The sequence below is a fragment of the Dicentrarchus labrax genome, unplaced genomic scaffold (assembly GCF_905237075.1).
Source record: "Dicentrarchus labrax unplaced genomic scaffold, dlabrax2021, whole genome shotgun sequence".
NCBI classification, from domain to species: domain Eukaryota; kingdom Metazoa; phylum Chordata; class Actinopteri; family Moronidae; genus Dicentrarchus; species Dicentrarchus labrax.
In genome coordinates, this window is record NW_026136709.1 from 313250 (window position 1) to 326495 (window position 13246).

At 40.7% G+C, this 13246-nt stretch overlaps 1 protein-coding gene across 2 annotated transcripts in view; it reads left to right on the plus strand.

Annotated features, from left to right (window-relative positions):
* rsu1 (Ras suppressor protein 1) overlaps positions 1-13246 on the plus strand; it is a 61188-nt gene that overhangs the window by 4826 nt on the left and 43116 nt on the right. For both annotated transcript variants that reach the window (XM_051410284.1, XM_051410283.1), the window contains exon 4: positions 2309-2429. In XM_051410284.1, coding sequence (XP_051266244.1) covers positions 2309-2429 — 121 coding nt within the window. The remainder of the gene's footprint in view (positions 1-2308; positions 2430-13246) is intronic.

A 13246-nucleotide genomic window follows, 5' to 3' on the forward strand; every position in this document is an offset into this window, starting at 1 on the left:
GCAGGCACTCTCAATGTATGCTAAGTGACTCCAGCCTTGTAGCTGTCCCACCCTGCCAGCAGCCAGTGAAGGTAGCAGGAAATATCACTGTGTGGTTTGTTCTATCTTCTGCTCTCACCCAGTATAATTTGGAGATCCTTCAAATGCAACTCCACTCTGTCAGATGGGATGGAGGTGATTTTGCTGCTGTATGAAGGTAGTCACAAGTTTTAGTAACTTTAGGAAGGTCCTCCATTAGAAAGGAGAGAGGGGGAGCTTCTGCTGGTTGCTGCACAGTGCTAACATACCTCTACTTGGGTCATCACATTCAGTGCAAAGTGACCATCACCATTTCCAATCACGCACCAACGCTGAATGTCACCTGTTATGCCATTCCCTTCACTCAGCCGGGGGTTTCTTCCTCAAAAATACCAACACACAAACTGATAATCCAGCAACTCCCCCAGACACACTAACATACAACAGAGCCGAGGATATGGAAATCAATATCATATATTGTAGGGAGGACCTTATAAATACTGTATGTTTGTCCACCTGGGTAGGAGGTTGTTGTGTTCCATTGATTGAGCTCTGGTCAGTGCCCCACAGAGAGAGAGCCCAGCTAAACAAAATTGATTTCTGACATCCTCCATGAGCCAGCGGGATCTTTTTAAAAGCAGCATCTCTTTACAGACTCTCGGACATACCACAGACCATCCATCTGTTAGCTGTGTACTGTAAGCACTGGCACTGTGACCCAACCTGGAGGGTTGCTCTGTCCCTGTGTCACACTCATAGCAGAACATCAATACCTTATCTTAACAATTCAATTTTATTTGTATAGCGCCAATTCATAACAGAAGTTATGTCAGGACACTTTTCAAAATAGAGCAGGTCTAGACCGCACTCCTTATCCAATTATTTACAGAGACCCATGAGCTCCTCTTAAAAGAGGACAATGAGCAGTGATTATAGTAATAATAGTAACTGGTAATAGTAATAATAATAATAATAATAATAATAATAATAATAATAACAATAATATCAGTAATATCAGCAATGGGAGTCAAGCAGCACCATGGCAGGAGGCACCATCAGGATCCATGAGCTTTGTTAAATGTAACCCATTGCACCCCAACTTTCACACATGTCCTGTTGAAACACACATGGAGGAGCCTAACAGTCACTGAGTTCACACTATGTGATTTAGTGCTGATTTTCCACTTGCTGACAGTTTTGAGAGGTCGCCAACAAATGCCCCCAGATCAGAGGCAAATCATTGCCTGCTCCCGTGAGGACGATCACTATGCGTAAAGTGTTGTGTAATGTGAACAGTTCAGTGATGTTATGACTTTGAAAGTCATGTAGTGTGACCAAAGATGTAGTCATCTGTGACTTGTTTTACCATCTTTGTCTTCCTGGAAAGAGGACCAAAAAGGAAATTATAATATTTTCTTAAACTTTTTGTGTTATTCCTCGACATTTTCAGTGAATATGTATTTGTTGCAGTGTTTGACTTGGGGTATATATTTATATAAATACTGGTGGACCTGGGTTTTAGGTCCTCTGAGCTCTGTCATTCATCTGCTCTAGTTTTCAAAAGTCACATATCAAAGTGCTGACTGCTTTGATAAAAGCTCTTGATTTGTTGTCAGTCTAATATGACAATGAAGATTTTGAATGAATGTAGTTGTATCTGCTTCTATAGTTTAATTTTTTAATCACAGTTTTGCTTTTCTCAGGACACAAAAGAAAAAGCCCCAAGAAAAATCACTCTCCTCGGGTGTTGGAGAGAGAGAGTGAGGGAGAGAGAGTGAGGGAGAGAGAGTGAGGGAGAGAGAGAGAGAGAGACTAATACAGTATCAGTATGCGCAGACCTCACATGTCTAACTCTCATTCTCCTGGCAGCATTCAGGTCAGGGCCTGGTTGGTTTACTTCTCCTTCCACTGCTTCCATCTCTCTTTTTCCATTGATCACTCTGATAATCCGATAAACTTCCTGCTCTTTGTTATCAGCCCATTGATCTGTGTACCTCTGTGGTTGTTGACCATGGGGGTATAAAACTGTAAAGGGGAGGGAAGATATAAACTGCAATATGTGTGTTGTTCAAATGTCAACATGTAGAGTTATGGCCAACACAACAGATAATAGAGTTATTAAGTACAAGAGGTTTGTCAGGGCAGCTAATTATGATGAGGTGTCCAGAATTGGGGCTGTTGATGAGTGCTAACCACACTCTGTCACTGTGTGATGTATTAGTTGGAATGTATCAACATCTATGTGTGTTTGACATGCTTGTCATTTCCCTCCTCTATGTGTGTTTTCCAGCGGTGCCTGCTAACATCTCTGAGCTGAAGAACGTGGAGGTCCTTAACATGTTCAACAACCAGATTGAAGAGCTGCCGACTCAAATTAGCAGTCTTCAGAAGCTGAAACACCTAAACCTTGGGTATGTTCTATTCTTAATTACACACACACACCCACACACATTAACACACCACTCTCCCTTTCTTATTTTCAGTAGATCTGTGTTGGAGCATTACAGTAGGTAGTTAGGTTGCCTCTTGTTTATTTATTGCTTCCCCTAGGCTAGGCTGTCTACACTTCATGTTCTACCTAGGTCACTAGATTCCCTTCTCCATCACTGCAGTCTCTTTCCACAGTCAAACCCAAATCTCCCCTTTAGGCTGTTCCAGCTCAGATTTGGGTTCAACAATTATTTTGAACCATAGAGCCTTTTTGCTTGATTTGGTTTGTAAGGCTGTATGACAAAACAAAAACCAAATCAATCGGTCAGCGATTTAAATGGAGAATGTTTAATCAGACAAAAGGTTCCCTATGTAAGATTCTGAAGCATTTTACAGACTATTTTTATGTATGAATAACTTTTTATTGCTAATGAGTGAACAGGTTGTAATGTAACTTTAAAAAATTAGACCTTCTCTGTTGCCTTTGGATTTATTTATATGTGTTTTGATGTAGGAGAGCAGGTTGGATTCTCTGCTAAAATATAAAGGATGTGATGTTTACGTGTGCTCCTGACACCCACCACAACACACAAGTCCAAAGTCAAAGCTTGTGGAATATATTGTCTTATTGTGCTTTTAACTGGCTAATGTTTGCTTGCTTTTTGCTAACGCAGACAAACTGCTGGCTATCTAACATAGCAAAATACTGTTAGGTAGTTAAACAAACTTGACTGGACTTGACTTGGACATATTAATTGTTACAACTGAAAACAGGAGCTGTGCTCCAGAAAAGTGAGAGAAATAAAGAGAGTTGCTGCTTTGGAAACAATACAACGTCTTGTGTAGTTGCAGAGGTGTAAAATGGCAGGTTTCAGTGTTGTAGACGACATTATTTTGCAAGTAGTTGAAAGTTTCAACTCGCATTGTGAATGAAATCGCCATCAATGCCTACCAAAAATGTCCTGAGATAACTTCCGTTATGAATTGGTGCTATACAAATAAAATTGAATTGAATTGAACAATTACAGAAAAGGCAGCTGTACTGTACAAAGGTAACATGTAGGTTATTCACACTCAAGATATTTTTTTTTTTTTTTAAAAAGAAAAAAATTTAAAGGGTGAACAGATCAAGGATATAGGTGAGACTGGTAAGCTTTAATGTAATTCCATAGTAGACCAGACAGGGCTTTCACCTGTCCGTAATGTGGAAAGCCAGATTGACAATTTACTGATGTTTGCAGCCCAGTAGTATAAACAATTGGATGGTGATAAACCCCTGGATGTTCCAGATAAAAGTTGAAATCATCTATTTTGGTAAAAGAAAATTTGAATCATTTGAATAAAAAGCAAAAAATCTAGCCAGTAATGCCATTTTAACATAGTTTATATGGCCTGCAAGAGAAATGGGTAGAGTTGACCAAAGTGTCCTGTTTAGTTCAATCCATTAAGGGGCTAAAATCATATTTAAACAGTGCTTTGAAAGAACGTAATTTGAACTCCAAGATAAGTAAAATACATTGATTCAACCTGAAATGGGAATTGGGTGTAGTTAAGATCCATGGCTAATTGGTTAACAGCAAAAAGCAAACTTTTTGTCAAGTTTAGTTTATAGCCTGTGGTGGCAATTTGTTTAAAAAAGTATGCAAAGTATGATCTTGTCTTTCTGTAAGGTTTTATTCAAGTCACCCATGAATGGTCTCAACGCAACCGTCACACACTCCCATATGTGAAACTCCGAAGAGCCTCGATTGGCAGAAGCAGTTTGGTTTTATTCCTGTTGAAGCACACAGTTACACATTCCTGAGTTCTGGGACAGTAAACAGACAGATAGTGTGGTGAGATGATCATGTCCTTGGCTTCTTAGTGAAGTCTCAACATCCCGCTGTTTACTTGGACATAGAGTGTAGTTAGAAACAGGGCTAAAGGTTATATGCATATAATATCCTCTTTAACAGTTGCATATGGTTTTACAATGACCAGGTCAAAGGATTGTATAGGTTCTTAAAAATTGCCATTACATTCCTCCCTCTGAGCATTTTTTATGCTCACAAAATATTTTTTAAGAACTAAACAAACAGTCAAAACATCCATGGATGATAGGAAAAAATCACTCAAGAGTTTTTTATCATTAGCAGTCATTTTGGTTATGTATAACAAATCTATGTGATATAATCATGAGTGATTTTACAAAGATAGGAAAAATAAGGAATATAAATAAGAAAAAAAAATCAGATTACACTTTATCCAAATCTTAAACAATCTAATTTATTCTAAATATGTGGAGATTCTTGCTGGAATTCACACATATACTAGCAAAGATTTAACCACAGTGATAATTAGAGCTTTAGTGTAAGGGATAGTAAACGGTCTTAACACTTTTACCAGTGTATTCTAAAATTCGCCTGTGGTCAGTCAGGCACATATGCTCCATCCTTCTGAAGCCCGACAGTCCTTACTTTCCTCTTCATGCAGGAAGTCATTATGGTGATCTGAAACGTTCTCGGGGATCTGGGTTCCATCGCTGATCCCTCGTAGGTGACACAGAGCTTCACTCTGCACGTCACTTTGTTGGAGCTTGGCATGCTACTGGTGGAGGAGGGCGCTGTTTCACCCCTCGCTCTTTGGACTGGTTTCTTTGTTTGATGCAGCTGTCTACCCAGACACGCTGTCTCAGGTTTGGTTGGACTAACAGGGATGCTGGTAGCACCTAGGGGTGGGCGATATGGGCAAAAATATCAATATATTTGGGGATTTTGGCGATAACGATAATCAGTCGATATCCTTTAAAATGTGATTGAAATTGTCTAAGTTAGGGCTTGTGTCCACCAAATGCGTTTTTAGAGCTGAGAGCGCTCAAAAACTAATTTCCCGAGCGCCCAGCGGTGTTAAAAGTTTAACAGATTTCAACTTGAAGCGCTCTGAGCGCTGCGCTAAAAAACTGTCTCCGCTGACATCTTTTTACCGCTGAAGGCGCTGAGCGCTCTGGACGCTGAAGCTCATAGGATTTGTATCGGCACTAAATCATCTGAAGTACTGGTAGCTTCAGGGACTGGAGGTGCTTGCATTTTCTCTCTACCATCACAACGCGCTGCTAAACTGTTGCAAGGAGGATGCTAGCGAGAGGTCATGTGATCACGTCATGTGATCACATAGGCCTACTAGTCCCTGTGACTGAATCCTGCCATGCTGTAGAGAGCGTTGCTGCACCGTGTATTAAGTGGATGTGAGGAGTTCCCGCGTGCGTAATTTGTGGAAGTAATTGAAATACTCGATAATGGAAATTTGCACATCGTCAAAACAACAATGACGATATTATCGCAAACGATATATATCGCCCACCCCTAGTAGCACCTCCCTTTTTGCCCTATTCTTTGGCTTTCCTGATTTTGATGCACGCTTGGCGTTGATCTCAGTTCTTGGAGTCTGCAGTGGCTGCTATGGATCCAAGTTGCTCTCTCAGGGACCTTTACTGCTGTTTCCATTGTGAGGAGTAACTTCATCACGATCCCATCGCCTCTCAACAGCCTTTGGTATGGCTTCTTTCAGCTGCTTGTGGATAAGCACAGGGGACATGTTTGCACAATAACACAGCATTTCATCTTCCCATTGACCGGTGTCAGGGAGTTTACTTTTAAACAGGACCAATCCCAGTGTTTAGTGGTCTCCCAAATAGGATTTCAAATGGGCTGAGACCACTTCTGTTCCTTACGCTGGCCCTTGTGTGCATTAAAACAATTAGTAGTGCTTTTTGTCCATGTCAAATCTGTTCCTATGCAACAGTTTACAAATTTGTTTTCTAATCAGAATCAGGATCAGAACCAGAAATACTTTAATATAAATTATTTAATGTGCCATTTTCTCTTTTTTGTTAGGCACGATGTTGTCTCATGCCTACACTTTTTAGTGCTGAACTTATGAAAGATTATCCCTTGATTTTAAATTTTTTCTTCTTTGATGTAGCGCCTTTGCAACTACTGTTGCATCTTAAAAACATATCAACATATCATATTGAGACAATATTTCTTCCCCCCACTAGATGAAATCAGTTTGTGAGACATACACAAATAACACAACTTTGGCTAAATTTATGGGAGAAATTAGAGAACCTTTGTGAAACTATATTTCTGTATTTCCCTCACCATACCCCCTTTTGACACTTGGTCCTTCCCATGTGTCAACCTATGATAGTAGGGAAATAGATATTTTGGTAAATGGCACTTGCCACACTTTGTTAGTGAATGAAAGCGTTCTTCTCTGGAGATCCTCTGTTGCCTGCAATTCCTGCAAATTAACTGTAGGTGTTAATGGTGAGTTAGTCAAAGCAATACATTGTTTGGCTGCGGCCTTCGCAGCTATGTCAGCACTCGTATTGCCCTGTGAGATAGAATCAAGTTTGTTAGTGTGTTTTATTTTACATTTTCAGATAGCAATTTGTTTGTGTTACAACACGTTCATGCAGCTGTCCATCACCTGGAGTTTGGAGGAAATTAGCAGAGTTAATAACAATTTTATATTTTAACTTTGGTGATAGTATCTTATTACATTGCTGTTGAAAAATTATAATCTTTTGTTCAAGTAGAATCATTGACACTTGTCAACATGTGTAACCAGTAAAGTCAGGTCAGTGTAACCAAAAATGTCACGTAATGCTATCACAGCCTTTTCTCTTTGTCTTTGTCGTCCCCCATGGTCCTGGATTAGTACTGAAGTCAACTAACCCCTGTTTGTCAACAGTCTGTGTGAATGTCTTGTTACAGACTGGTAGGCCGATGTCACAGGAGTCTGAAGAGCTAGCTTTAAGTCAACAAAAGCTTTCTCAGCTTCTGATGTCCATTGGACTTTGCCTTTTGCATTGAGGCCTTTCCCATCATGCATTGATGCCAATGGTGCCTCAGTTTCAGCACAATTTGGGATCCACTGTCTGCAGTAGGATGTCATTCCCAAAAACTCTTTACCTGTTTCTTTGTTGCAGGCTGTGGAATGGTCTGAATTAATTCAATTTGTTTGGGTGAGAGGGTTTTGCCCTCTGCTGTGATCACATGACCCAGAAAGATGACCTTTTCAGAGACAAGCTCCAGTTTAGATTAGCTAGCTGTATGGTATATTAGATTGAGTGATTCAAAATATTTCTTTAATGCTGCATTAAAGATTGCATAAATGGCTAAAGGTAAACATTGTTGCACCCGCGAAGTCAGAATCACATTGCTACACATCTTTCCATTAAAACACACCTCCATTCATGGCTTCCTCCGTCATCCACCCACATTCATCTCCTACTCCAATGGAAATAATCCACCGATCCCCGCGCAGTTTGAATCCGTCCTCCAGGAAGGGCATTTGGATGAGTGCAAGTCACCGGTGAACGAGGAAAAAAAGAGTCAGAAGGAGAGTCCGTGGAGGAGAAGTGTGACAGCGGCATTAAGCGTGTTTTCAATTACGCGATATAGCCGTCTTGTGTCTTAAATCGTCGTCGCTGGAGTTTCGTCGGCACGATTGCCTGTTGGATGTGTTTATTTCCCTGTCGAATCAGCTGTCTCAGGAGTCGGGGGATGCCGGTTCCAGTGAAGCAAAGTCCGACTTTGACTGACTGACTAACTTTAAAAACTTCGGTACTATGAGTACCCGGTGTGCATTTTTGTTTTGTGTGTGATGTTTGCTGCACCGCGACGAGAGACGCTGGTCATTTTGAGTTTATTTCCTTATTTTGTGTTGGAGTCCGCGGTAAAACCCGGAGCAAAGTTTTGAGTTGTTTTGTGGTGGCGCTGAACTGTGGTATTGTGGAATACTGGAACGGATTTTTCCCGAATGGACTGAACTGGGATTAACAGACAGACTGAGGCGTACTCACGTTGCATCCCTTCTTCTTTTTTGCACTGTGGATAATAATTGTGAAAATATATATTTTGGAAATCGTATTGCTGGTTTGTTTGATTGCTTTTGTGGTTTATTGCTGTGTTTGATCTGCCTGGTTATTATGTTGTGTGGGTTAACTAAACTATTTTTGTTTTGTTTTATTTTACTTTGTCAGACTTGTCTCTGACTGTCACCCCAACATTAAATCTAGTCAAACCCGCTACAACATATTTCCTTTAAAGGAGAATGTTAACCACTACTGAGCACTGCTGACCACTACTGACTGTCAGGGTCGACTGGGATGCTGAAGAAATGCATTAACCAAATCAACAACAAAAAAACCCAACCCATTTACTCTCATATTGGATTTTAGAGAAGAATGTGTGTGGATTTAGAACATTTGGTGCACATGCGTGGATTGCAGCATTTACTGCTTGCAAATCCTAAACAAATTATATTATAACTTATTTGAAGTTCTGTGTTTGGAGTGAGCTCAACTGTTTCTGTTTTCTTTTGTGTTCTTGACGGCAAAAATCTTTTATGGTATACCTTCAGTTTGTTTGTAAAACTCAACTTTAGGATCTGATGTCTTTCCCCACCCAGTAGCTTCATTGCATTTTCTGGTCCAACACCTGAAGTTCTCCCACCTGTCATGCTTAGATTTGACCAATGAGACATAAGGAGTTTGACAACGTGGATCTTTCACAATCACTGAGACAGCACAACAATTAGTCATTATTAACTTTGAGTGTGTTATATCATGGCTTTCTCTTAACCATTGGTCCTCACAGTCTCTTTGTGCTCTGAGAGAGATATGTGACCTGCAGTGTAGGTCCTGTGAAATCATGATATGAGTGTGTGTGTGTGTCTGTGAAGGGAGTTCTGGCCTGATAAACATACGCTAAAACTAACATGGTTGTTTTGAAAACTCTCGGCACAACTATTCCCTGTGGAATGGAAATCAGAATAATGTCTGATAAAACCATCTAGTGTCTCCCTAGCAGATTTACCGGACGTTTATACAGTAGAAATAATGCTCTTTCTCAATTTCTTCACTACATGACAGTTATTTATTTATTTTCCTTTTAACTGCTTTGATTGTATGTTCTGGCATTATTTTGTTTGCCTCGTGCATGTATTTAGCATAAATCTCTAAGTAATCAATTTTCTGCTTTGACTCATAACGTAGAATGGCATGGGAAATCAGTTTCTGTAAGTCTAGCTTTTGTCTTGCATATGAATGTGTCTGTGTCAGTGCTCTGACGTGTCGATATGTTGGTGGATCTCTCGTCTCAGTCCTTGCGTCCAAACCAGATGGGTACTTCACTGTCCCCGGCCCACCCGCTAGTCAATCGGCTGGTGTCTCCTGGCCCCAACCTCTTCTGCCGCGTCCTCAGCCTTGTCCGCATCCTGTAGATTGTCTAGTTGAAATTTGAAAGTTTCCATAGTCCCAAGTCACACAGTTACGTTTCACCATGTCACTGATTTCTGGCTAAAAGCCTTGGATGAAACTGTCTCTCCAGTGGGCCTCACAGGGGGATATGGGATTGTTCCCCCCCATGGCCTCTGATCTACGAAGTCCAGTGTGTGTTTTGTGGACCTGTGTGAGTCTGGCTAGATATTCTGCCACAGTCTGTGTTGAGGTTCTGATAGTCTCTTTGCGCCTGAATCCTGGATGGATTCTGTTGGTGGTGTCCGTCGTTGTTGAGGCTGCTACGGCTGCTCGTGGTGCCAGCTGGTCTTCTCATAGTGCCGGCTGCTGTCTTTTGGGTGGAGCCGAGTCCGGATCAGGATCTAGTTTGAGGCACTGAGACGTAGAGGTGTTTAGTGATTCTGTCCCTGCCTAAGTTTTCTGTCCCTAATGTTTACATACATATGCATGTACTAATACATTTAATTAGATAATATACATTTCCAATCTGCTCTGAGAACATTTCTTTTTTTCTTTCTTTTGCTTTGTTCTTCTTTCCATTCTCATTCCATTCAATTTCCTTGAGGGAGTCATCCCAAAGGGATCAATAAAGTGAAGTTAGTTTTTACATTTATAATCGCTTCATGCTAAAGCTGTCAGTGTTTGGAAATCCACTTTCTTTAACCCACATGTCAAGTTGGTCAGTACTTTGTTTATAGTTGGTTATAAACTGAATGTTAGCAGTCGACAAGAGTAATAACAATGGAGACTTTGTACCTTTTGAGCTCTTGCTATTGGTTGAACTCATTTTCCCATTTAATCTCTTAAAACAAATTCCCCATAAGTGACAAAAGGAATCATGCCTTTGTTGTTCTCTCAAAGTGATGTCGATTTCACAATTTTTCTTTAAATTTAGAATTTGTCCATCTCCCAATTTACATGGACCTTGAAGCTGACTGTTACAGAAAATACTTTTTACAGATCCAGAATGAATGTCCCTTTAATTTTCTTGAGAACCTTAATAATAAGCTGGAAAAACTTTTTTTTTTTCCCTTGAAATTTCCTGCAGTTCAATATTCACTCTTATTTTCTACATATATGTATCTTATTATTCACAATTCATTCACACGCATATAACTTCATGCATCAGACAAGTCCCAGACTCAAGTCTCCTGGCTACAGCCTTTAACACGTACAATCATTCATTCCTTCCATTCAACCCTGCATGTAATACTAGACGAGTCCCGGACTCAAGTCTCCTGGCTGTAACTCTTACACTAAAGTGCATGTTACCCCTGCATGCATTACTAGACAAGTCCCGGACTCAAGTCTCCTGGCTATAGCTTTTTAACCTGAAGCTTCGGCGATTCTGCAGCGGTCTTTACCTGCCCTGCTGACACGTCTGTCACATACCACCGCGGGGCGGAAAGAATCGATTACTTTGGGCCCCCTGAATACACTTACCAGAAAAAAATAATCGTCTAGACCACCTGGTTCTTTGGATCACAGCAGTGAGCGAGCTTCGGTTCTCAGGCATCAGGCCCTCACTTCTCTACCCTAGTTTGGCAGGGAGGTTGAGGTCAGAGTCCCAGACTCTAGCCGTGCACGGTCTTTCCTTCAGACTTGAGTGTCCAAAGTCCTGTCACACGAGTGATCCTGCCAACGCCAAAATGTGGTGGCAATTTGTTCAATAAAGTATGCAAAGTATGATCTTGTCTTTCTGTAAGGTTTTATTCAAGTCATCCATGAATGGTCTCAACGCAACTGTCACACACTCTCGTATGTGAAACTCCAAAGAGCCTCGATTGGCAGAAGCAGTATGGTTGCATCCCTGTTGGAGCACACAGTTACACATTCCTGAGTTCTGGGACAGTAAACAGACAGATAGTGTGGTGAGATGATCATATCCTCGGCTTCTTAGTGAAGTCTCAACATCCTGCTGTTTACTTGGACATAGAGTGTAGTTAGAAACAGGGCTAAAGGTTATATGCATATAATATCCTCTTTAACAGCTGCCAAATTTTTGGAGAGGTTTAGGGATGGACTCGTCCGGCTCTGGAATATACAAGAGTAGCTTGTCTGCATATAATGACAATTTATGGTTGACATCATCTCTAGTAATTCTTTTAATTTCCGTTTTTAATCTCAAGGCAATGGCGGGGGGTTTGATAGCTAGATTGAGCAGCAGTAGGCTGAGAGTGCACCCCTGTCTAGTTCCTCTATAAAGTGGGAAATATTCAAATATGGTATTGTTAGTGCGGGCCGACGTCAAAGGTGATAAGTAATGCACCAAGTAGTAAAGAGTGGACCAAAGGCAAACTTCTGTAGAACAGAGAATAAGTATCCCCATTCAAAGCCATCAAAAGCCCTTTCAGCATCCAGGGATATAATGACCTCTGGTGTAGTAGAGGCAGAGGAACTGTCAGAGTGCATTACATTAAAAAACAATTGCTTATTTGAGATGAAGTCTGTCTGGTCTGGATGTATAATGACAGGGATAATCTTCTCGAGCCGGAGTGCGAGGGCCTTAGTAAGGATTTGTTGAACATCACATTCTGACAAGGGACTTTCCAAAGTTGCGCGTTGATCTTGATTAATATAACCTAATTGATGCAAAAAAGTTTACCAGCCAATCATAGTATTTTCAATCAATGTACATATATTGATTGTTTTCTGTGTGACAGAAAATATTTAACTAATCCAATTTGATTTGGAAGTGTGTCTGTGTTGTGCATGCGTGTAACAAATTGGCGAGGGAGTTTCAGTTCCTTACCTGTTGGCTGGAAGTGATTGTTGTGTATGTTTAACATGAGTGCAGACTCACACAGGAGGGTGTCAGTGACAGGAGGATTAGGAGGGGAGCCTTGGTGTGTATTGATCCACAGACAAACATCATCTGGATAGTGTAAGCCTCATACTGCTATTCAGGCTGTGCATTCACTTTTCATCGTCTGTTTACTTTTCTGTCAGCTCTGTGTGGGGCGTCTGTGTATTTGTCAGTGGACATGCATCTGCGTGTTTGAACTTCGTAAGTGCTTAATCTCATTTGTCAAACACACATAATAGAACAGTCGTCCCTCTGACCTGTCAGTTGCTTTCACACACAAACACACAGGAATAAAAAAGAAAAAAGTATCATCCTAAACCATCAATTCATACCTGCCTGTCCAGACCTTTGAGCTGCTTCCTATTTATTTGGTCACTGATGTGGGTGATGATTAGTTCAAAAGGACAAGCTGCAAATAAACCTGAAAACCTTAATCGATTCACAACCTTATGAATCGAAATCGAATCGATTTAGGAAATTAGCCACGATACTCAGCCCTAGTCATGTGTTGTATAGTAGATGTAGACTTGGGTCAGGACCTAAACGGTGGCTTAAAGGTCCAGTGTTTAACATTTAAGAGGATGGGATCTATTAACAGAAATTAAATATTCTCTACATAACCAGGTTTTCATTAGTGTGTAATCAACTTAATATTTGAATCGTTTTTGTTTTTTCTTCTAGATAGGGGCAACATCGCTAGATGCCAC